A 22,519-nucleotide genomic window follows, 5' to 3' on the forward strand; every position below is an offset into this window, starting at 1 on the left:
ATCCTCCAGTCGCCAATCTGTTTTCAAAAATCTCTAACCTGATCTCACCCTTCAACCGAGCCATGCCCCGTGAGTGTTTCCTCCCAATGTTGACATGTCGCGCGCGCAATGGTGAACATCTCGGCTGACTCGTTTACTACCCAGCTCCCGTTGAAGATATGTCCGACGAGGAGTCCGGCGATATTCCTTTCAGAAATGCGCCAGAGCCAAATAGCAAAGACGACCAGGAGCCCCCGGAAGACGAAGGAGACGAAGGAGACGAAGAGGAGGACGATCAGGAGGAGGAGGAGGGACTGTGAGTTGCGCATCCCGGCCGACTGATGGATACATGTTTCTAACTGAATGCAGTTATGTTGTCGAGGATATTATTCAACACGACTGGCTTGATGATGTATGTTCACAACACTCAGCCTGATTGTGCCGAGAACCTAATTAATCATAGGGAACACTTAAACTCTTGGTGAAATGGAAAGGCTACGACAAGCTCGAAGACCACACATGGGAAGAGGAGGATGGTCTAATGTACGTCTACGCACCGGTTGAGCTTCGACATCTGCTACGCGCATTTATTGACAAACACCATAGGGATGGAGCCAGCGAAATTGTCACAGCTTACTACAAGAGGATCGGTGGTCGCCCGAAGAAGGCCGAAGAGAAGCCAAAGCCAGGTCGCAAGCGCAAATCTATGGGTGATTCAAAGCCTATACCGGCACCCGCAGCTACCGAAGCCAAGAAACAACGCCGAAAGTCAGCACCGAAGGAGACGTCCAAGCAAGCTTCCCCCTCGTCCCAAGAAAATGGCATTCAATGGCTTCCAAAAGGGAAAAACTGGGATAAGGATGTGAAAGAGGTGGACACAATTGTCCGGGAGGGCGATGCGGGTCTCATGGCCTGGCTCGAGTTCAACAACGGACACAAGGCGAAACTGTCTGTGCAGGCCTGCTATGAAAAGTGTCCACTGAAAGTATGTCCTCCACCGTGCCGAAAAACAGTGACAAGGTTACTGACCACCAACTAGATGCTCAAGTTTTACGAGTCACACCTGTGAGTTAAGCCCACCCAATGAAAGCTCGAAATACGCTCCTAACATCACCCATAGTGTCTTCAAGGATAATTGATTCTGTTCACCGACAACTCGATATATCACCGACTCAAAAATGCTACACGAGCGTGATATTTCTAGGTCATTTCTTCAATCTCGGATGTACTATAGCGAGTGGGTATGGCTGAAATGCTCCCTAACTACTACTACCAACAACACGTTTTGAACATGGCATTGCTGCCTCTACATTTGATGTTTAGTTTTCACTTCCAATTTCCTTTTTGCGTTCTGGGCAGGTCAATACTGGTGTTTTCGGGGAGTATTTCGTTTCTAGCTACACGCTAATGTTCATTTACTTCACAATTGCAACTCGTCCATTGTAACTGTCCTTGGTGCGCTTTCTCGAATTCATCCCATGGGTATCATTCAGTGAGTCCTGTCTGCCGGGCCATGCTGAAATATTCCCATCTATCCTTGTAAGCTTCTGCGCCGTGTTTCGTCAACGCTCGCTTCACACGCGAATAATCCTCCGCCTGCAAACAGCTATCGTCCTCGGCTGTCCAGACCCCGGGCATATCATCGGGAATACCCTCCCCAGCAGTGAGATATTTAAGAACTTTATCTGCCATCTCTGGGACCATGCTTGTACATCGCAGAGCATCGAACACGTGGGATTCTTTGGCACCTAGAGCCAGGCGTTGATCAATCCAGGTATCGACGTCGGGCATATCGGAGATGTCATCGTCAGCCACCTCGGATTCTGGGCTTGATGGCAAGAATGGGAGTTCTAGAAACATGGGGTCCACTGGGTCTTTGAAGATATCGGTGACTGGTGGTCTGGGATTCGGTACTTGTTTCTTGAATCGGCCAGACTGCGCGAAGGCATTGTCTCCCAATGGTCGCGGTGGGGCCGGCGGTGCTGGCGGTTCTGTTACATTTGCTGGTCGTTGTGAAGTCCCCCGAGCGACGCGGCGAGGGGTTTGTATAGAAGGGTTCGGGGCTGGGAAGAGAGCTGGAATCCCAAGGCCTTGAAGCGGTCCTGTATCTGACGAGACACTGGGGGAGCCTCTTTCTGGCCGTGCAGTAAAGGGTGGTGTGGCTACCACGTTTGATGACTCTGGTTGGGGTCCCCAGCCATCAGAGCGGGGACGGCGTGATGAAGGGCCCGCAGTCGCAGAAACTTCGATTGCTCTTCTTTTCATAGGTGGATCATCCCTCTGCCATGGACTCGGCGATTCAGGGACTGGATCTCGTTTTCGTTTTGGGCTGCTTGGTGTACTTGCTTGGACTGGGGAAGGTGGTGCTAACTGGGGAACCTTTGAGCTTGATTCCGTTGTGGAATCCTTTGGGGAGGTTCGTGCAGGCAAGGTCTTTGGGCGTTCTCCTTGGATTGGTGCAAACTGTAAAAGGTCGTCATATGATGATGGAGTGCCGCCCCCTGGACGGCCCTTGCCACGCAGATGCTTCGTGTATCTACTACGCCAGGACTGCCATGGGTGACTGGGAAACTGTGTTCTACCAGTTAGTATCATATTGATGTGTGCGTTCTGTGGCCTTGACAGAAACCGGAGAGCATACCAGTTCACTTAAATCCTGATAAATTCTATTACCTTGGATAGGCGCCCCCGGCTCCTGTCCAAAGTGTTCGACCCAGTCAAATAAGATTTGATCCTCTTTCAAGGTAAAGTACGCTCTTCTGCTTTTCGTGGGAATATTGAATGCACCCATTGGACGAGGTGCAGAGGGCCCAGCCCGGTGGGCTTCTAGATCTTCGAGTCGTCCTTTGTTGATAGAACGCTCTACATATTGATAGGAGAAACTGAAATTAAATTAGTACACTGAGCTTGAGCCAGTGAAGAGTTCAGTATTCCGTACGTGTCACTAGGCAGATCTTTCCTTGTGTGATCCACCAGCTTCACATCGGCATCCTTCGCCATCAGCACGACGGTGCCACCATATTGCTAGATATTCATTAACCTCTGCAACACAGAAACAAGATAAATGTTCCCGAAATACCTTGATTAATTCCTTGAACCTCTGCCTTTGAGGAACGGTTAAAGATAGCCAGAATCGTGCGCCTTGGAACAGATTCATCGTCGTAGTCTCAACCCGTGACAAATCATATGTGGGAGTCGCCATCTCAGCTCTTCAAAAACCGTTTAAACCCTTTTTTTCGGGCTTTTACACCCCGAAAGTAGGCCAGCTTTGTCTGCGACACGGTATCACGTGTTGACGTGTTGACGTGTCGCAAGGGGCTTTTTCCCATTCAACAGCGGGCTATGGTGCAAGACAGACGTTCTCTCCCTGACTCAACTGTCAGTTCTTGAGTTCGATCATATGAGATTCCGGTCGTCTCAATCGACAGGGGTCATGGATGAAATAGTTGGTTGACGCCGAGAGTGAAAACGCGGTCACGTGCCATACATAAAACCGACCACTTGCGACGAAAACGTGTTGACCGATCACGAGTCAAGGAATGCAGGAACCGTGAATAATATTGCTGGGGGATGCAGAGATAACAGTATATCCTTTGAACTTACCGCGAGAACTTAAGCTTCAGAATGGGAGCCCTCAGAACCGTTGGTCTAGTAATTCTGGCGATCTCGGCGTTCACCTTTATCGCGTTATTTGGCAGGCTGCCAGCTTTCCGGTAAGTAATTCGCCAACTTACAGACTTTGAAGCTCTACGCTGACTTGTCAAGGAAAACTCCTGTCGCCTGGTTACATCGGGCACTGTGGGTGTACTTTCCGAATGGAATTGCTGTTGTCGATAATCGTTTGTTCGGCGGGAGGGTAGTACGGGGATGGAATCGATCTGGCAGCTATGTATTGAAAGAGAATCACCCGCTTGTTCTGGTAAATATGGGAATTTATTATTACTTCTGAAGATACTGACCTTGCATACTAGATCTTCTTTACCTCCTTGCTGGTCATTGGAGAAGGCATCTTTGTCCCGGCCGTATGGCTTCAGCTTTCGAGCATTCATCGCTTCTGGGTACCTGCCGCTATCAGTTTGCCATATGTCCTGCTCTACAAGTGTGTTGTGACCAAGTCGTTTATCACAGCTGAGAACCATGAAGAAGAGATGAGACGCTATCCGTACGACCGAGTCCTTTTTCATCCGGGCCATGAATGTAGCACTTGCAAGTTCCTCAAGCCAGCGCGCAGCAAGCATTGCAGCTTCTGTCATGCCTGCGTTTCTCGACACGACCACCACTGTGTCTGGCTGATGAACTGCGTCGGCGCCAACAACTGCGTGTACTTCATATCGCTCTTGGTCTCCCTTTCTGCCATGTTGATTTACGGCTGCTACCTTGGTCATTCCATACTCTCTGAGATGTTGAAGCAAGCGGTTCCGCCGGAGATACAGAAGGCTATGCAAGGCTGGACAGTCTGGATCAACACATGGGGTATTGTGGTCTCTGCTTATCCCAAGATCGGGGCAGTATTTCTACTGATGCTTATGACTGCCCCGCTAGCAATATCTTTCCTGGCGTACCATACGTATCTAATCTGGGCTGGGGTGACAACCAATGAGAGTGCCAAGTGGTCCGATTGGAAAGATGATGTGGAAGACGGCTTTGTATTCAAGACAAAACGAAGTCTCATCTTCGACCGCCCTCTCCCCATGGATTTATATGATCAACTGTGGCCTGTACATACTGATCAAATCCTAGTTACTGATGAGGATCCTCCAACTGAAGGATGTCTACTGGTCAACGACTCCAATTGCATTGCTCATCGCCCGGAATCAGACATGCCTCCTGACCCTCGATGGAAGCGACTCCACACTATGAGAGATGTCGATAACATCTACGATATGGGATTCTGGTATAATCTTCGGGACGTGATGGGATTATCTGTTCGTCGACCTAAGGAGATATCCGGTATTTAAGCTCTTTGTAAATAACATCTATGTTGAGTTAGAAAGTTTGCTTCAAAGGTCTAAAATATATCTACTTGAAAGACGCTCTGCTCTCTATTACAGTACAACACTAATTGAATGTGAATCGGATCCCGATTGTATGTGCGTCTTCTGAATGGGCACTGGACGATCTTTGGTGATCGAGCATGCGGCGGTTTGCACAGGGTGGGATACGAAGAATCCGCCCGCCGGGTTAAAACGCGATGGCCCTTCTATGGTGTTTCAATTTGTCACGCATGCATTTGCCGTCAGCGTTATTGATTACCTCGGAACTTTGATCCAGGGTGGTTATCTGTGTCTGCCCTCCGAAGGTCAACTTCAAAATGATATGGCCGGGGCCATTCGGCCCTTGGGGGCCACCGTTATTACGATGACCCCGTCTATCGCCCGCATTCTAGATCCGGGCTAGGTGCCCTCGCTGTAGACTATTATTCTGGTTGGAGAACCAATCATGAAGGGGGACATAGAACAATGGGAGAACCGAGTCAAGTTGTTGTCAATGTACGAGCAATCCGAGGGGGCATTCCTTTGTTTCACTGTCCATTAAACCGGATCGTAGTGCCAACCAAGGGATCTTGGTTCGGTGGCCTATTTGCGTGATAAATCCAGCGGCTGAGGAAAGGCCCGTAAAGCCCCTCATCGATGTGAATGATGTGACTATTGCTTAGACAGTGGGTAATAATTTATTTCGGGGTGCATTTTTTGGAAAGCATTCTGTCATACAAACGTTCGGGGTGATATATGGTAGCAAGTAGGATGAGAGACATCTTTCGACATGTGTTGTAAGTCACTCTCTCTTTGAGGCGGAATAGCCCTGAGCGATAACGATAACACTCATGCGGGCGGAAAATTTGTCTCTCCACACCTCCGAATCTTTGATTCTCTCATCCCACTCTGATCCCCCCCCCCCCCCCCCCCCCCCCGCTATTTACCGTAAGGGATACTTCATAGGGATTTTCTTTGCAAGATGGCAGATCCAAAGCCACTATGCACGCCAGCTGAGCTTATGCTCAAGGTAATCCTTGCAGGGACCCTCAGCCACTACGAAGTTCGGGGCATGATCGATGACAAGCGCTTGGAGCACATGCTTGCCGCTGGGAAGCAGATCCTGTACAAAACACACCAGGAGAGCGATGTTCGGTAAGATAATAATATAATTGAGCATTTGCACGCTTTGTATACTAATATGTTGCGCCTCGCTAGTCACAATCTCGGCATGTCGCCGGATATCTGGCAAGGTCTCACGAACGTCCTCACCAAAGCAATCCCCGTCCTCGAGTCCCAATCTTTCGCGTGGAAAAGCCCTGCAGCAAGCTACGAACATTCCTCTGCCAATCTGATCGCATACAATTATTTTTCGCTGGTCAAGGATATTGAGCGCTTGAATGATCTGTGTACAATCGCCCGCAACCTCCTCGCCACAACCAAGAAGGCACAAAACCTTGCGGCAGAAACAGGATTTGACCAAAGAATTTTGGCTCTCATCGACACCTGTGTTCGGGTCACTGCCCGAGGCTTCGATGGCGAGCAAAATGCGCGGAACGAGGAACGATGGCAGAAAGTCGTCAACCTCTACAAGCGCCTTCTGATTACGTGCCTCCAGTACCTTCATAACTTCATTATGCACAACGAGCATCGCAAGATGGTGCTTTGGTTGGATCTGTTTGGTTACCATTCGACCGCTGATACGAACATCATAAAACCAAAGGAGCCTTTGGACGATGCCAGCTCCCGAGAAGGAGTGGCACCCATTGTGCAAGTTGGAGAGCGCGTCATCAACCCGCCGATTCGTGCACTTTACGACCAAACTGCGGAGGACTTGCTATTGGAGACTATCGCCAAGTTCCCGCGGGAGCCGGCAACTATCAAGGAAGAGGCTGCTATGCTGCTTCTGGCCAACATTAAGGATCACATGGAGAGGATTTTGGGCCGAGACCTCAGCGCTATCCAGGAAATGGGTAGAGACCCAGACCAGGTGAAGGACATCAGGGCTGCTTTGACTGCGATACTTGGGGCTAAGGTTGACGGTTGGTCTGATCTTCAGGACCGGGCTCGTGAGCTTCCGGCTGCGCTTCCCGAGGAAGAGCACGAGGAGCCTGAAGACCACGAAGAACAAGAGCATGACGATCACAGGGAACATGACGAGGAAGAAGAGGAACATGAAGTCACCAAGAAGAAGACCATCCTGACTATTGACCGCAGTCTCACGGCTGGTTTCCCTCGTCTTTGCTGGGCCGATCTTCCAGAGATCAACGATTTCGGTGCTGTGGATGGACCTGTCACAGACGAAGATACCAGTATGCCCCGGTCGGCTCAATCTGCCGCAGAGACTCTCCAAGAGGCCAAGGACGAACTCATGGCTCGGCTGCAGGAGCCCTCACATATCGATGGCGACGAAGAGCATGACTATGACCACGGCGACGCACACACAGTGGGAGATGACGATTCGCACAGCCTGGATCACATGGCTGACGGAAGCGTTGACGGAGATGGCGAGGATGATGTGGATGACGATGGCGTCGATGGAGAAGCCGATGATGAAGAAGAGGAAGACGATGAATACCGTGGCCGTCCTGGTGATCAACAGCGGGGTCTTCTAACAGATATCCCTCTGGTTCTTGGACCGGCAGAAATCGAAGCTTTGCCTATGATTGTCCAGGCTGGTATTGTGGACAGCTTTGGTCTCAAGGGTGGCGAACGTAATGGATCTAGGAACATGCAAGCGCTCCGTTGTCACATCCTACTCACGCAGGAGACAGGACGTAACCTACTGCGTGAACTATTGATTTTCATTGCAGCATGGGATCTCCCCGATGATGAGCTTTACTTTAAGATGATGGTCCAGATCATGGAGGCCGTGCTCAAGAACGGCCTTATGTCTCATGCCTACTCGGACTTCGGTCAGCCCAAGGACATCATCTCTCCGGCGCAGGCTGTTGTGATCAAGATCCTCACCCACATCTTCCGAGCCAAGTACTCTCCTGCTTCGGTGACGGGCTCGGCTCAGCCCAACATCCCCCGCAACCCAAGTTCACTGAACCGCGTTGATATTCTCACTGTCCGATACATCTTCACCATCTTCCGTGGCAACATCATCCCCGAGACTTGTGCTCTGATCTACCTCCAAGGCCAGATCCGCGCCGACCGGGCTCTTTCGGAGGACTTCCCGCTCAATCTATGGGACATGGAACGGGTATACGAAGGTGTCTACCAGTTCTTGGAGTTCTTCGCCGTGCTGACCGAAAACAACGACTGGAAGAACCTGCTGGTTAAATGGGAGATTGTCTACGACCTGGTGACACTGATCAAGGAGTTGGAAGCAAGCATCCCCAAGGGCCAGCTGAGCCAATTGTCCTTTGGCTCCGTGCCCCCTCCCCCTCCTCCCCGAAACGACACCACAAACGAAGCCTCCAGCGCCAGTCCCCCGGCCCCCGTTGCCGTCGAACGTCCTTATGATCCCAGCGACCCAGATCCCGTCGACACTGGCGCCGGCAGTGTCGACTCTCGACCCGAGTCCCCTCCGATCACAGAGGATCCCTCCGAGTTCGAATGGCGTAACCTCAAGAAGCTGGTTGTGCTTGTCCTCTCTTCGCTTGTCTGGAAGTGTCCCGATGTCCAAGAGCAGATTCGTCGTTACGGCGGTGTTGAGGCGATTCTTTGCTGTACCGCTTTCGACGCCCACAACCCATACATTAAGGAGCATGCTGTGATGTGCCTTAAGTTCTTGCTGGAGGGTAACCGTGAGAACCAGCGCCTGGTTGAAGAACTTGAAGCTCGTGAGGTTGTCAACAAGGACGGCGGCGTGCTGGAGCGGAGTGGTTACGAAGCGATGATCAACCAGGCAGGCAAGTTGGCCATCCGGCCCAAAGCTCGGGCTGAGGAAGTTTTATGAAACATTAAAGTTATGTGTGATGAATTCTGTACCGAATACTGTACATAGAGTAGACCGAAAAAATCTCTGAATGATACTTTTGAACGATAACAATTCTCTTCTTCTGTAGGATCCATGATGTATATTTATATAGATATCTACCAGCGCATATGGTTGCTATTAGAACTATCCATGCATGTTTCCAAATGGTAGTTCTACACCTGCTGATGCCTGAATATCTGATCTTTCTGCTTGCAGATCTCCATGACCTCTACAGTGAAAAGATCAAGGATATATTGTCTACAAGATTATTCAAGTTACTACTAGACTAGGGTGATATACATTTCCAAGTTTAACAAATTATTTTCTACCATCGATCAGTACGGTAATCCTACATTTTAATTGATGTTTAGCAGGTTATTTCAGCAGCTATCTTTATCCGATCTTTTTACCAGGACTACAGATATTGAGCTGGTTGCCTATATACCTATGTAGGTATAGTCTTTCTCTCCGCCCTTTCCACGGCGTATTCATAGATGCCTCCAAAAATAAGATAAACAATAACAGCACCTATGGTAGATATCAGTTGAACATAAAAATATCCACCATAGACACATTCAAACTTCTCCAGCATTATCATCAAAATATGATTAACCGCCAGTACTGTACCTCAGTACTAGCCCGGTATATACTATAATAACCCCACCCACTCCAGTTCCATCAAGGTGAGCCGCCTCGAAAGACATGGGAGTATAGGGCAGAGAACTGGGGCAACGCACTCGGACCGAACACCTCATGCACTATCCCTACGCATAGGAGGCATCCAGATGAGATCGGTCGTTGTGTCTTGCGTCTGTTATCGGAAGGTATACTGACAAGATGGAGCGGTTAAGGAGATGGGGGTTGATCATGGTATTGAGCCAAGTATCCAGCAAGGTGGATCTTGCGACCAATGTCAGTTTCCATCTGCTCAACGCGCCATGTCAGTTCCTTGATTTCCTCTAGTAAATTGAGGCCCGATTCCAGATCGAGAGTGCGAGTACTACGCAGTTTCGGCCAAAATTGCATAGCTTGGTACTCTGTCCACTCCTTGACAAGAATCATGATTATCATGATGGTTACTCCCAGTAGAACGAAAAAGAAAACGAGGGCGAGGGTCTCTGTTGGGGTAGGCATTGTGGAGGGTGAATGGATGGGCTGGGATACTTACATACCTGTAAGTATCTGGATTTCCAATGTTGAGATATATAGGGGTGAGGATGGTAACCTGTGGAGTAAGCGAGTAGATAAAGTTGCACAGGTGGGAATGAGAGGAGAAAATACCCTGATTATGTGTCTGATACTCTGTGGGTGATGTCACTGTCTGTAACTCGGTTGAAGTATAGAGAAAGATATGAGTTGTAGAGAGGATGTGATGTGGTATGAAAAATTATGTCAAAATTAGGGCTTGGGGACTTGGTATTTATATGTGAGCAGCGGGAAGATCCTCGATGAGGATTTCAGATTAACAATGAACATGTATGCCCTTTGTTAGACAAAGAGATGAATGAAACTGCCCCAAAGCTTGTTCAAAGAGAGTACAAAGGTCTTTGAAGCGGGTTTACTAATTATATTACATGTACGAAAATTAACGAGGGGACAAAGGACTGGAAAAGCCTCGGGATATAGATTCGAAATCTAAGTGCGAATGCAGTTTTGGATCCAAGACGCCTAGATTATACACCGAAAACACCATTGTTACCCTCCTTTACGGGTTTTCCGCATATTTTCATACTATTCATATGTTTGATAGCTTGTGTTCGCTTGTTCAAGTACCATACTTTCAATGTCCATTTGGTTCGAATGTACATGATCGATAGATGCAACAGTCATTCACTCATGCTAAGATAGGAAATACTGCCTTGTAATATCCATCACAGTAGACAGCTTAAAAATCATGGGTCTGCATAGTATCAGGTAAGACCCCTTTAGCCATACATACCATCCCATTCCTCCTCCTCATCTTCCTCAACAAGCTTCTTCTTCGCCTCCGCCTTATCTCTCAACTGCTTTGCAAAGTCTACACGGTCAAGCGGACACGTCCCGCGCAGCCGCAACCAGGGCCGCACACACTCCATATCGAAGCGGTGTGTCGGGTGGCAGGGCAGCTGGACGACGAGCGGATAGGGATCTTCCACGAAGGGGTTGTTGCAGATAGGGCAGGTATCATCAGGTTTGAGGGATGCTTTTGGGATGCGTTCGAGCACTAGATAGATCCAGGCGTGGTTAGTTATATAAACGACTAAGAAACATTTGGATCGCCCCGCTGAGTGCGGGGGAAATTGATGGACACAGCGAGCTAATAGAGTTTTTCTTACTATCGCAGAATTCCTCATCGACACCCTCCACCTCGCGCGGCGGTGTATCTGCCTGCGCGAGCAACGAATGGATCATCGTGGTCAACAGATCGCGACCGGTATCTGAGTCGGCGTTATCGGCGCCCTCCTGCGCGTCTGGGCGCGGCGCGGAATCGGTCTCGCGGCGCATTGTATCCAACGCCTCTGCGAGGGAGAAGAATGCTGCGCTCACATCTCCTGGGACGGGGACTGCATGGGGTCTGTGGTCGGGAGCTGGAGTGATCTGGGACAGGGTTGAGAAGAAGGTGGAGAGGTCGGGGCGACGGCGGCGTGCGGTGGTGGCCGTTGAGGGGTCGGTAGTATTGTGTTCGACTGGAATGATGTTAGCTTTGGAGATTCTGGATTTATTTGAGTGATGGGGATTCGGACTTTCGTAGGTCGACATGGTGGGGGATGGACGACTCTCGAGCTTTCGGAGCTGGTTTGTGAGGAATATGGGCGGAAAAAGCCCGTGTGTTGTGTGACACACTTGAAATTGTTTGCTCCTGTTGCACAAGATTGAGCTGTAAAAGGGAAATGAAGATTGAGTGCAGGTGGTGTAGGTTGTTTTTGTAATGAAGTTCCCTGAAGGCAGAGAGTCGATAACGCGGCGCGGCAGTTCTGATTGGTTCCTCATTATACAAGCTCATAGTCGGCCCAAATTGAGATATTCAGCACCAAATGACGCACGTTTGTATAATTGCGAGGGAAAGGGATAGTTCTAATACTTTAAGAGATCCATCTATTTGGCTTCATATGATATTAGGGAGTTTATATGCAAGAACATACCAACGTGTTGTTACTCGTTCTTTTCAGGTGTTTTTCAGGTGCTCTTCTTAGATGGTGTTTTTAGATGTATATAAAGGCAGTAGAAAGTGGCTTTCCTATATAGTTAGGCATATTGAGTCAATCTGTTTTTGAAGCTTCCATGTATACACAGGTAGCTCTATCATCCTTGCCCAGGTACGTACCTACACTTTTTTGGCTTTTGAAATGAGGAATATAATAGCTTCTCAGTATCTCTATTACCAATCTTATCAGTTGACCTCGGTTCTAACAAACACTGTGTCCAGGCACGAGGGCGAGGAGAAATTACACCACTGGCCTCGAGTCCCTCACGGAGATACCTGAGGCCGAGAGCTGCATATCTTGTTCAATAATCCCCAGTACTTGCCCTAGATATATTGAATTACTAAGGCCGGCTAGGGTCAACAATATGGGGCGGGATAGCGGGCTTTGCAACGCAAGTTTCTAAATCGCTAATCGGACTCCAGATACAGGTGGACAGCAAATAACATCTATACTGGAATAGACAGAAAAGCTTTTGAAACAGCAAGACGTTGAAACGCTCAATACAACCGAGTCACATCCACAAAGCAAAGCAACAACCACTACCTACACCATCTCTTGAAATAGCCATAGAGAGGTCAGAATAATAATTTTATCAATGATTCATCTTCGTCAGACCTTCGTGAACTGCCATTTCCACGCCGAGGTATCTTGATTCCATCCCTTCTTAAGCCATTCATTCGAGTCCGGTATGGCAAGCCCGTAAAATGCCATCCATTTAACAACCACAGTCGGACCTTTGGCTTGCCCAATATTACAATCGCGAAATCCGATGAAATAACTATAGCCCATGTACGATTAAGACCGGCGTGCGTAGACGTACAGGGTATTTGATTCAGACCAGGCTACTAAGCGTAGTATTATCAGGGAGATACCCAACCTTCCTCATCTCACGAGAGTTCCGCCGTTAGTTCCGAAGGCAGAGACAGCATAGTGACTTACGTGAAAGTCTCCACAAAGGACGCGCGGATTCCGTCTCTTTCACCATCATCAAGAGCCCAAAATGCATCAGGCCCATTCTTATTGCCAGGGCTGCGCCCTGGCACTATCTCCCACACCAGCCAGACCGCGAACCTACCCGGGACTAGACCTAAGTTATCCTGCGCGGTGGTTTTGTATCCCAAGAGCTTTGGGGTATTGCTTGAATTCCAAGTAAGGTCTTGATAGGCGATTAACTCTTGCGGGGTGCGCTTCATGGCCTGGCTGGCTCTTGTTTGTGCATCATCCATTTCAGTACCACGGAAGGGAACTTGGAGGTATATTTACATGAAGGCAAGCTTTGTATCGTCTTTAGGGTCGCAACAGAGAAGTTTGGTGCAGGCGAAGGATAAGCGGAAACCAAGACGGTACTGCTCTTCGTCCAGCTGGTAACTATACACATTCAATTTCTTTACAATTTTCCACTTTGATGGGATAGGCTGGTCGAGGGTGATTATAGTCCCAGGGGTCAATTCCCTTCCGGAACCACGTGGAGGATGACATTATGCTAGAGGAGAGCGGATGAGCGGTGATAGTGAGCTTGTCAACGTGTACGGGATTGGGAGTGTAATCTTGATATTGTTTGAGATAGAGAGTGAAGGTTACGAGTTGGCAAAGCCAAGAAACAACACTTGACTCGTCTCTTAAGGTCGTGCCATAGTTACTACCGGGCGGTATTGACTTCACACCCCTTCTTGCACGGCTGCTAGAGTTGGATATTCCCTAGTTACGATTATGGTCAATTTTGATCAATTTTGATCAATAATCTGTGTATGATATTTTCGGCCCAGTTGCCCCTGTCAACGACCTTGTTATGTGGAGCTCGATGGAGCCGATCGGCAGATGTGGGACGGCATTTAGTCGTCTGGGGTCCAAATGATACGACGACACATATAGGCTGGGGACTTAGGCCTTGCGCTAGCAGATAGATGATCTTTGTTGTTGCAGAAGCGGATGGTTTAAATTATCGACTTATTGACTGGGAAAAATGGTGGTTTTTGAGGATTTTAACTATCAAAATACATAAGACATTGGAGATGATCTCGATCTCGTACATTATATCTACAATATCATATCCCCACAATTTAATCTAAATTCTTATATTTGAGACAATTATAAGGTGCAAAAGCGAAAATATAAAAATAGCGCCCATGACGCACGCCCAAACGTGTCAAAGTGGAGCGCCGATCAAGATGTTGACCTTTAGGTAGGGGCTTCCACTTCCATTCTCTTGATTTCTCTTCATCTTCACATCACACCTTTCGCCATGCGATCACCTTCAGTTAAACCCTCGGCATACCCGCCGGTGCCCTTTCATCTCATCCGTTTCTTGATCTCCCTCTCTTCACTCGTGGTAGGCGTGATCTTGGCAGTGTTTACCTACCACCTCCACGCCGATGGCTACAAACTACCATATTCATTCCTGGTGGTAAGTAACCATTCAAATAAAAATTGCCCCCCCCCCCCCCCCCCCCCAAATAAATACTAACAAAAACTACCCCCGCAGCTCTTCGTCTCATCAGGCATCTCCCTCCTCAACATAATCCTAACCTCAGTAATCCACTGCACCTGCGGTCTATCAACAAAACTCTCCATATCCCTCAACATCCTCCTAATCATCCTCTGGGCCCTATCCCTGGGCCTACTAAGCTGGAGCTTGTCAAGCACAATAACAACATCATGTACAACAACCTACTGGGGCAACTCGACTGGCATCGCCGTCTGCCGAAGCTACAAAGCCCTCTTCACATTCACCATCATCGGGCTGGTCAGCTACATCGCCGCTGTCTGGCTGGACGTGACCGTTCGTCGGCGCCAGACACGTCTCGGCGCTTACGACCCCATGGGCTCACACCCGGGTCTCGATGACTCGGGCGCATTCGATGTCAAGATGGATGATCGTCACAGCGAGTCCACCCCCGCCTTGCATGATTATGATAATGTGCCCCCCGCGATGTCGGGTGCGCATGGACCCTCGGTTTATGAGCATAATTTGGAGCATGCGCATGCTGGCGAGGCGCAGAATTATTATGATACGGCGCCGGGGATGAGTCACCGTGGTGCGCCCAGGGTGCGTTTTAGTGCTTTTGATGAGGATGGACATCAGAGGCCTGCGCAGAATACTGGGTATGACCCCGCTATGTATCGCTGAGTGAAGTTTTTGTACTCAGGGGTTATTTCTTTTTTGTTTTTATTTGATTTGATGATAGCAGCGGGATTTTACGATCTTCATCTGGGGTTGTAATCTCAATGTTTATATTCAGGTGTTTCACGAAATTCTGCATGACGGCGTTTTCGGGGGATCAATTCCTGGGATATGTGATATTTATAGGGAAACAAAACTGCGCAGATATACCAGATAGCAATGTGAGAATACGAGAAATCCAACGACTCTTTCATTTTGGGTTCGTTCTAGATAGATTAAAACAAAAAGATCCTTAGATCGGCTGCGCTCACGAAGCAAATAACCATCCAACCAGAAGATAAGATGAGATGAGACAAACCCGACAATCAAGTCGTATCAAGGAGAAAGATCAGGGCGGTACTTTTCGACCAAAGATGACCAAAGTTCAGTTTACATAATGACTTCATTGGACACATCCTAGAGATATTGTTAGTCAACGGCTTATAGAAAAGAAATAAGAAATAATAACATACCCGCTTAAGCTCCTTGTAAGGAAGACACACGCAGTTCTGCACGCGGACCTCGTCGCCTACACCACACTCCTTGCCAAGAATGGTGATGCTCTGCACCTTGATACCCTGCTTGACAATGCTGGTGGAGTGGCTGCCCACGGGGATGGGAGTGCCCTCCACGCGAGCCCAGGCACCGACACGGCTGCTCCAGCCGATAATAGAGTGCATGACGCAAGCGTCGTGGCGGATCTCGGAGTCCTCAAGGACGATCGAGTCCTTGACACGGGCACCGGCGCCGACGACGACACGTGGGCCGATCGAGACGTTAGGACCGAGCTTGGCGGTGGGGTCAACGGAGGCAGTGGGGTGGATGTAGACCGGAGGCACGATGGTGGCAGAGGGGGCCGTGAGTTCAGGGGACTCGGCCTGGAATGCCTTTTGGAGGTATAGTGCGTTGGCAGGCACGGCAGAGCCGGCGGACTTGATCTGGCGCCAGAAGTCCTTGGTTTCGTGGACGAAGAAGCGGTTGCTGTCAGCCAGATCGGAGAGGATGTCTTGCTCCAGACGGAGGACCTCGCTCTTCTCGGCGTCCTCGTCGACTCCGGTGGCGACGAAGGAGGACTCCAGGTTATCGGAGGAGGGGTACGAGAGGAGGCGGGGGCGGGTGGTGCGGCGCTTGATAGCGCTACGGATGGCGGGGAAGATACACTCTGTAGCGAAGAGGTAGACACCGCAATTGATCAGGTTGGAGATGTGTGACTCGGGCTTCTCGACGTAGTGCAGTACACGCTTGGTGTGGGAGTCGGATACGATGCAGCCGAAGTTCGTTGCCGTGTCGTTCGACACCCGTGTACCCAGGATCACAGCCTCGGCGTCCTTCTCTTCGAATAGTCGCATCATCTCGCCCAGCGGGAATGAGCAGCAGACATCGGCGTTCAGCACAAGCAGACGCTCGGGCTTACCCTTGAGGATCGCATCACGGAAGTGGTACAGCCCACCTGCGGTGCCCAACGCTGTGTACTCCCGCAGGTAGAGGATGCGGAGCTGGGGGTATTCCTTCGAGGCATCCTTGATAAAATCCCGGAATACGCTCTCATCATAGTATCCGACCAACATCACTTCGCGTACATCGGGGACCTTAGCCACCGCCTTCAGGCAGTGGTGGATTATGGGGTGGCCGGCGACTTCGAATAGGGGCTATGGGAATCGCAGTGTCAATTTGTGTCCAGCGCATATCCATATGGACGATCAAATGAGATGCAGATGCATACCTTGGGCACATCGAGGGACAATGGGCGGAACCGAGTACCTCTAGAGGGGCCTCCGACCTGTGGACAAAGTGTCAGTTATTGTTTATCGCGATGATTCTGTTACTCACCAAGATCACGGCCTTGGTGGAAGCCTGAGTGTTGTGATTTTCACGCATTGGTATATTAAGCATGACGGTATGCAAAGAGATGTGAAGACTAGAGTCACAAGAACTCAAAAGGCCAGAGAGACCCCGAAGCTCCCAAAAAACGCCAAGACGACGCTTTCGGTGGGGCACCTGACAACATTTTACTCCTTTCGGTCTCACATTTTCAATGCTTCGTTGGTTTATGGAATTTATGTGATATCTAAGTAGATTTTTTGTTTGATTATACTAGAAGATATCTACCCCTTGCTGAGAGCTATTTTTAACAATATCTGACTATCTCAGCAGTTGTGGAGTACTGGGATCTGATAACTGCAATGACGTGCCCTCCATTGGCGGTGTGGTCCTATACAACGTACCCGGCAGTTAGGGCTTATCAAGGGTAAGAGCACATCATATTCATTCTTGTAGACTACACTTCACCCTCATGTATATTTAAGCATAGACCATAGAGGCTTTTAACTGCTCATCAAACTCCCACGTAAGAGTGGAACTTCCAAAGGGATGCATTTTCTGTCCGCGAATTATCCATTTACGATACAAGATTGTTGTCAAGTTATAGCCATCCAAACTCCTCTTAATGCTCCGAATCCCCATCTTCGTCACTAACAACTGCATCCTCAACCTTTGACAAAGCGACCTTTCGTACTCCTTATCTTGGAGCTTGGCAGCTAAGGGAGCCCAGAAGTCTGATATAACCCGTGCAAAATTATCCTTTGAATGAGTGGGAAGTGCAAAAAGGGGGTATATATGTTGAGAGAAAAGGTTGAACAGACTCTGTGGGCTGTCCAAAGCATGGAAATAACAAAAGTTTCCGATTTGCAAACCATTTCTCATAAGATTTGTCCTATAAGAATGGTCATTGTTGATAGGGGAAAACCGCTTTTCTTCCTCCTCAAAAACGCCGTTTGAACTTCGGAGTTTCCAATATAGTCCATCACCAAGTACCCGGTTTCGAGTAGGGCTAGACGTTGGTAAGGTATACAGGGACAGGGTAAAGAGAGCCTTAAAAGCCACATGATAGATCTTTTCAGAGTCCACAGAAGTCTAGTTCTTAGAGAGATATTCTCCGGTTTCGTAAACTATGGAAAAATATGTTAGAATGCATAATTATAGCCAATCTCTATTACAAATTATTTCTCAGATCCCTGTCATTCAAAGACCCGAAATTTCTTTGATATTGGCGATATATATGAACCGAACCACCTGCTGATGTATATAGATCGTTGTCACTTGATGTCAATCTGAACAATTTCCTTTTTTTGTATTTTGTTTTGCTATTCATGTGTTTTTACATTTTTCCAACCGGTTCATATCTCCATCCCTCCATCATAGTCGAAACATTATTGAAGTACACAGGCACTCCCTGAGAACAGCCACTTCAAGCCCACATTTGGGTCAATCAACATCAGTGTAAGTAGTAAAATCGTGAAGACAACAGGAGACGACAATTTTGGAAATCACCAATCCTCTTTGATGTCTGCAAGAGCAGTTTGATCGGAATCCTCCATTTCGACATCCGAATCTCGGACAGAGTCCAACCATTCTTGAGCTTTGCTGAACTTTTCACGCTCTTTCAATAACTGAGCACGGCGATGCTGGCGTTCGGGATCCTCCGTCATAAGGTCAAGACATCGGGCACGACCTAAGAACCCTGTTAGCAACATTTCTCAGCGTCATACTGGACACATATAATGTGCATGCTCACCGTTATCACCGAAAATCTCCAGGTCGTCACGAAGAGTATTGACAAGGCTTGCACGGCAAGCCCGGAACAACTTCATGTGAGTGGACTGGCATAGGACGTCTAGGAAACGAGAAGACGCGATATCGTAGTAGGCCAGCGAGCTCTATTATTGCAATTAGTAAATTTCAGGAAATATCCTCTAGAGGACTTACGGCCATCATCTCAAGTTCTTGAGAGTATCTATCAGGACCAATTTGCTCTGGTTGAATCTTCTTGATCTTTTCGGAAATTCTTTCGTCAGTCATATCGTGGCCACGAATTTTAAGCCAGCAACTGGCACGAGCATTGAGTCGACGAGCTCTGAGAGAGTTCGAAGCCTGTTGCATGAGAACTTGATGTTGACCTTGGGCCATTGTGAACGGTATCTCACGCTCGGACTTGCAATAATCTTTGGCGATATGAAGATGAGCATGGCGGAGCTTGCTCATGAATTCCTTCAAGATTCTGCTGAGTTCCTGATACAGCCCAGTCTGGTGATATTGGGCGAACTCTTCCTCAAGGGCTTCAATCAACATGCCGTGAACAAGGTTATGGGTAGCCTTTAGGAAAATCTCCATGAGCTTTCCCCAATGTTCAACACTTCTTTTATTCAGATTTTCAATTGCCCGGGGATCAAGCTGATTTGGCACACCAACCGTGTTGGAGCGAATCTTGAGTTCTGTGAGCTGCTGCAGAGTGATTCGGGTAGACTTCGATCCTTCAAAGTGGGAGGTGCTGTACACAGTTCTTCTCGGAGTTGATGGCTCTGATATGGAAGTAGCACTCGTGGGCGACTTTCGTTTCTTTGGTGTTGACATATTGATACCGACGATCTTCATTTCACAGTCGGAATCCACAATTTCTGCCAAGTCTTCGTTGTCCTTCTGCGCAGCAACGTCCAAGACGGGGCGTGTCTTTGCGAGTGCGGTCTGAAGGTCCATAACAATTTTGTTCCACTGCTCTTGCAGCGGCTTTCGTTGGGAAGGACTATGCTCGATACTAGGTGTTCCATCAAATAGCTCATGAATCTTCCGTTCAAGATCCGAGGTTTTGCCCCAAAGGATACGCTGCACATCTTCAGTAGGAGGATTCGGCAATGTTTGCAGTTCTTCATCGATAGCTTTCGACTTTTCATCGATCTGGGCAATGATCGACGGCAAAGAACCTAAGATCTGGCGCATCAAAAGGTCAGACAATGCCGTTTGGAGCCGTCCGATCCCAAAGCGGTCCTCGAATTCGGCGAGGTCTCTTGTCCACATTGAAGAGCCGAAAAACATCTCTTCCTCCTTCCTCGCCTGCATATGGCTGACCAGTGGATCCGAATTGTTTCGAATGACATAGTAACCGTGGCCAAGCTTGAACTTGGTTCCATCTAAAATCTCGTGCCATTGGTGAAATGCTTCGTCGCGAGGACGGAGATCAGGCTTGGTCAGGACTCCAAGGGTACGTTCTTTTGCGCCCTTGATGTCCCGGACGAGACGAGCAGCACTGGAATTTGTTGCATCCCCTGTCATGGGCAGTGTGAGGAGCACAATGCAATGCTCCTGAGAAACATAATCCTTGACCAGATTCTCGACCAGATTCACCAGGTAACGTTCATTATCCTGTTCGGTCTGGCTTATCACTCCAGGCAGATCGTAGAAGGATAGATTTGGAAGACCAGAGCCGGAGATGTCCAAGCGGACGGCATTCGGAGAAAACTTAACCTGAGGCGTCTGTTCCATGTCGGTCGATCCGGGAAGAAAATCCTGTGAATTTGTGCTAGGATTCAAAATTGCTAACTGTGCGCACAGGATAGCCCCTTTGACATCCTTTTTGTTATCCAAGGTGATAAAATGTTCATCATCTTGCCCACCAAGGGCAATCCATGGTCCCAGTGGCTCTGACTTCTTCGGCATCTTCATCCGCTTCGAGGGATCGAAGATGTAGCGGCGTGACAAGTGGATCACGCATTTCCAGGTGTCTTCGCTTTCAGAGATATTGATCTCAAGGGGGCACCGCGTGCAGGTTCCTTCGGATCTGGGCACCTTGATCTCGGAAATACCCTCGATAAGGGAGCTTTTTCCGGTGCTCTGGTCACCGACAACACATATCTTTGGAAGCATAATTTTGCTGTCTTCAATTCCTAAGTGACTGAGGTCTTGGATCTTTTTTACCAAATTCTTCATGTCCATCGTGAGATTATCAAGGGTGGCACCGGGAATTGGGTGGGCTGGAGTGATGTCAGGTAGGCCATGAGACACTGGAACTGGAACAGCCAAACCAGCTATAGAAATGAGGCGACCAGTTAGCGAGAAGACTGTCTTTGTTAAGAGAGACTGGACTCACAAATTGCTGGGCTGGGTTCCGATTTCGGAACTCGGTCATACAGGCCTGACATGATGAAGGATCAAGTCTGGGGGAATTCTCGTTAGCCGTAAGACCGGGAAGACAGGAGACAAGGAGTGGTGGCCAAGGTCACTGGCAGTAGCGGAAGGTAAATTGAGACGTACTAAGAGGAACAGATGACAAAGGCAGAGGATATGAAGGTGGACGCAAATCAGAGACAAGCGTGATTCTCAAGACCAAGTTGGCCGAAAGAGCGAAAACCACTGCAGATGATGAGGTGTACCAGAGGCAAAAGAAAGAGCCAAGAGGCGAAGTTTGCAAATAGAAATAAATAAACTGGTGTCGGCAGTTAGGAGGAGACAGGCGAGATTGAGGTCGAGGAGCTGGGTGAACGAAGGAAGATGATGAAGAACAAGGGTAGGCGCGTGATAATGACAGGGAGAGAAGAGTGGTAGAGGAAAAAGCAAGCAAAATGATTTCGGATAGCTAGAGAATGATAAATGACAGAAAAAAGAAAGGATGCAAGAGGTTCTCCCCTAAACGACAGGTAAAAGAAGAGACGGAAGGTAGTCGACAAGGTGCTGGTAGACCGTATTTCAGCAGGCGCATATCGCCCTTCTTCTCGCTCCGGGTTTCTACAATTTGAATTTATATAGATCCTTATAACCGAATCTAACAAGAAGAAGCATCTGCAGTTCGCCAGGCAAGGAATGCATGGGGAATAAATTAGGAATCACGACAAGCGCACACCAAAATGCAGAAGTATATCCTCTCGACAAAAGTAAAGCTAGCGATAAACTCTCTGTAACATAGTGACTACAACGGGTCGTAAACCAGAACCTTATAACGTATCTTATAAGCTCCCTATTCTCTTCAAATTTCCTCAGCTCGAAACTGGCCTAAGGTTCAAGACAAGGGGACATGAGCTGTGGTTATATTTCCAAAATAGGATGGGTTACATAATTGCTCGGATACCTAACTACCTCATAGTATGTTATGATAATCGTCACCAAATCATTCCGTAAATGGCCTCCACGGGCCACTGAATCTGTGACATCTGCAACATCTGGGCACCCAAGTTGGCATGTCAGCACCGGTTCATGCCCTAAATATAAGCAACTACTAGCTCTGGAAACCTCCTGCCATAGTAGCCATCTTAGTTCATTAATATCATGTATTCTGTGCTTTTGTTTGCTTAGATTTTAACAAGGGTGCTCTGAGCTAACCAGGGCTATCTACTAGTCGTACTAGAGCACTTTACTCCATAATAGGAAAGTATGTACGTCTGGATATTGAGTAAGCTAAGCTAACCCAACTGTAGACCTGATGCCCTGACAAATAACCAAAGACTACTTTCTGGCAGTGGATGCCCTA

The 22,519-nt window shown here is 48.5% G+C and overlaps 11 protein-coding genes across 11 annotated transcripts; 5 read left to right on the forward strand and 6 right to left on the reverse strand.

Annotated features, from left to right (window-relative positions):
* Positions 1-62: 62 nt before the first annotated feature.
* Positions 63-1,118, forward strand: N7537_006765 (chromo domain-containing protein; the record flags this gene model as incomplete). The annotated part of the gene is made up of 7 exons (XM_056897822.1): positions 63-69; positions 145-295; positions 349-391; positions 443-522; positions 586-964; positions 1,019-1,044; positions 1,100-1,118. The coding sequence occupies 7 exons, from the start codon at positions 63-65 to the stop codon at positions 1,116-1,118; spliced, it is 705 nt and encodes a 234-aa protein (XP_056753607.1).
* Positions 1,119-1,464: 346 nt separating this feature from the next.
* Positions 1,465-3,181, reverse strand: N7537_006766 (putative transcription factor Rap1; the record flags this gene model as incomplete). Its single annotated transcript, XM_056897823.1, has 4 exons — positions 1,465-2,550; positions 2,621-2,861; positions 2,918-3,003; positions 3,059-3,181. 4 exons carry the CDS (start codon positions 3,179-3,181, stop codon positions 1,465-1,467), a joined length of 1,536 nt encoding a protein of 511 aa, XP_056753608.1.
* Positions 3,182-3,603: 422 nt separating this feature from the next.
* Positions 3,604-4,937, forward strand: N7537_006767 (DHHC family palmitoyltransferase; the record flags this gene model as incomplete). The annotated part of the gene is made up of 3 exons (XM_056897824.1): positions 3,604-3,692; positions 3,745-3,898; positions 3,951-4,937. The coding sequence occupies 3 exons, from the start codon at positions 3,604-3,606 to the stop codon at positions 4,935-4,937; spliced, it is 1,230 nt and encodes a 409-aa protein (XP_056753609.1).
* A 145-nt stretch (positions 4,938-5,082) lies between these two features.
* Positions 5,083-5,376, forward strand: N7537_006768 (AMP-dependent synthetase/ligase; the record flags this gene model as incomplete). Its single annotated transcript, XM_056897825.1, has 1 exon — positions 5,083-5,376. The coding sequence occupies one exon, from the start codon at positions 5,083-5,085 to the stop codon at positions 5,374-5,376; it is 294 nt and encodes a 97-aa protein (XP_056753610.1).
* A 558-nt stretch (positions 5,377-5,934) lies between these two features.
* Positions 5,935-8,859, forward strand: N7537_006769 (Ataxin-10 homo-association domain-containing protein; the record flags this gene model as incomplete). Its single annotated transcript, XM_056897826.1, has 2 exons — positions 5,935-6,107; positions 6,171-8,859. The coding sequence occupies 2 exons, from the start codon at positions 5,935-5,937 to the stop codon at positions 8,857-8,859; spliced, it is 2,862 nt and encodes a 953-aa protein (XP_056753611.1).
* Positions 8,860-9,726: 867 nt separating this feature from the next.
* Positions 9,727-10,014, reverse strand: N7537_006770 (Zinc finger RING-type; the record flags this gene model as incomplete). Its single annotated transcript, XM_056897827.1, has 1 exon — positions 9,727-10,014. One exon carries the CDS (start codon positions 10,012-10,014, stop codon positions 9,727-9,729), a length of 288 nt encoding a protein of 95 aa, XP_056753612.1.
* A 791-nt stretch (positions 10,015-10,805) lies between these two features.
* Positions 10,806-11,619, reverse strand: N7537_006771 (uncharacterized protein; the record flags this gene model as incomplete). Its single annotated transcript, XM_056897828.1, has 3 exons — positions 10,806-11,083; positions 11,196-11,546; positions 11,604-11,619. The coding sequence occupies 3 exons, from the start codon at positions 11,617-11,619 to the stop codon at positions 10,806-10,808; spliced, it is 645 nt and encodes a 214-aa protein (XP_056753613.1).
* Positions 11,620-13,000: 1,381 nt separating this feature from the next.
* On the reverse strand, positions 13,001-13,291 carry N7537_006772 (uncharacterized protein; the record flags this gene model as incomplete). Its single annotated transcript, XM_056897829.1, has 1 exon — positions 13,001-13,291. One exon carries the CDS (start codon positions 13,289-13,291, stop codon positions 13,001-13,003), a length of 291 nt encoding a protein of 96 aa, XP_056753614.1.
* Positions 13,292-14,301: 1,010 nt separating this feature from the next.
* On the forward strand, positions 14,302-15,192 carry N7537_006773 (uncharacterized protein; the record flags this gene model as incomplete). Its single annotated transcript, XM_056897830.1, has 2 exons — positions 14,302-14,469; positions 14,548-15,192. Exons 1-2 carry the CDS (start codon positions 14,308-14,310, stop codon positions 15,190-15,192), a joined length of 807 nt encoding a protein of 268 aa, XP_056753615.1. The 5' UTR covers positions 14,302-14,307.
* A 423-nt stretch (positions 15,193-15,615) lies between these two features.
* N7537_006774 (mannose-1-phosphate guanylyltransferase) lies at positions 15,616-17,118 on the reverse strand (the record flags this gene model as incomplete). Its single annotated transcript, XM_056897831.1, has 4 exons — positions 15,616-15,642; positions 15,699-16,874; positions 16,949-17,005; positions 17,056-17,118. 4 exons carry the CDS (start codon positions 17,116-17,118, stop codon positions 15,616-15,618), a joined length of 1,323 nt encoding a protein of 440 aa, XP_056753616.1.
* A 1,433-nt stretch (positions 17,119-18,551) lies between these two features.
* On the reverse strand, positions 18,552-21,197 carry N7537_006775 (putative dynamin GTPase; the record flags this gene model as incomplete). Its single annotated transcript, XM_056897832.1, has 4 exons — positions 18,552-18,736; positions 18,800-18,941; positions 18,991-21,083; positions 21,146-21,197. The coding sequence occupies 4 exons, from the start codon at positions 21,195-21,197 to the stop codon at positions 18,552-18,554; spliced, it is 2,472 nt and encodes an 823-aa protein (XP_056753617.1).
* Between the last annotated feature and the right edge of the window lie 1,322 nt (positions 21,198-22,519).

Source organism: Penicillium hordei (genome assembly GCF_028827395.1).
Source record: "Penicillium hordei strain IBT 12815 chromosome Unknown utg000003l_segment0_segment0, whole genome shotgun sequence".
In the NCBI taxonomy this organism is placed as follows: Eukaryota; Fungi; Ascomycota; class Eurotiomycetes; order Eurotiales; family Aspergillaceae; genus Penicillium; species Penicillium hordei.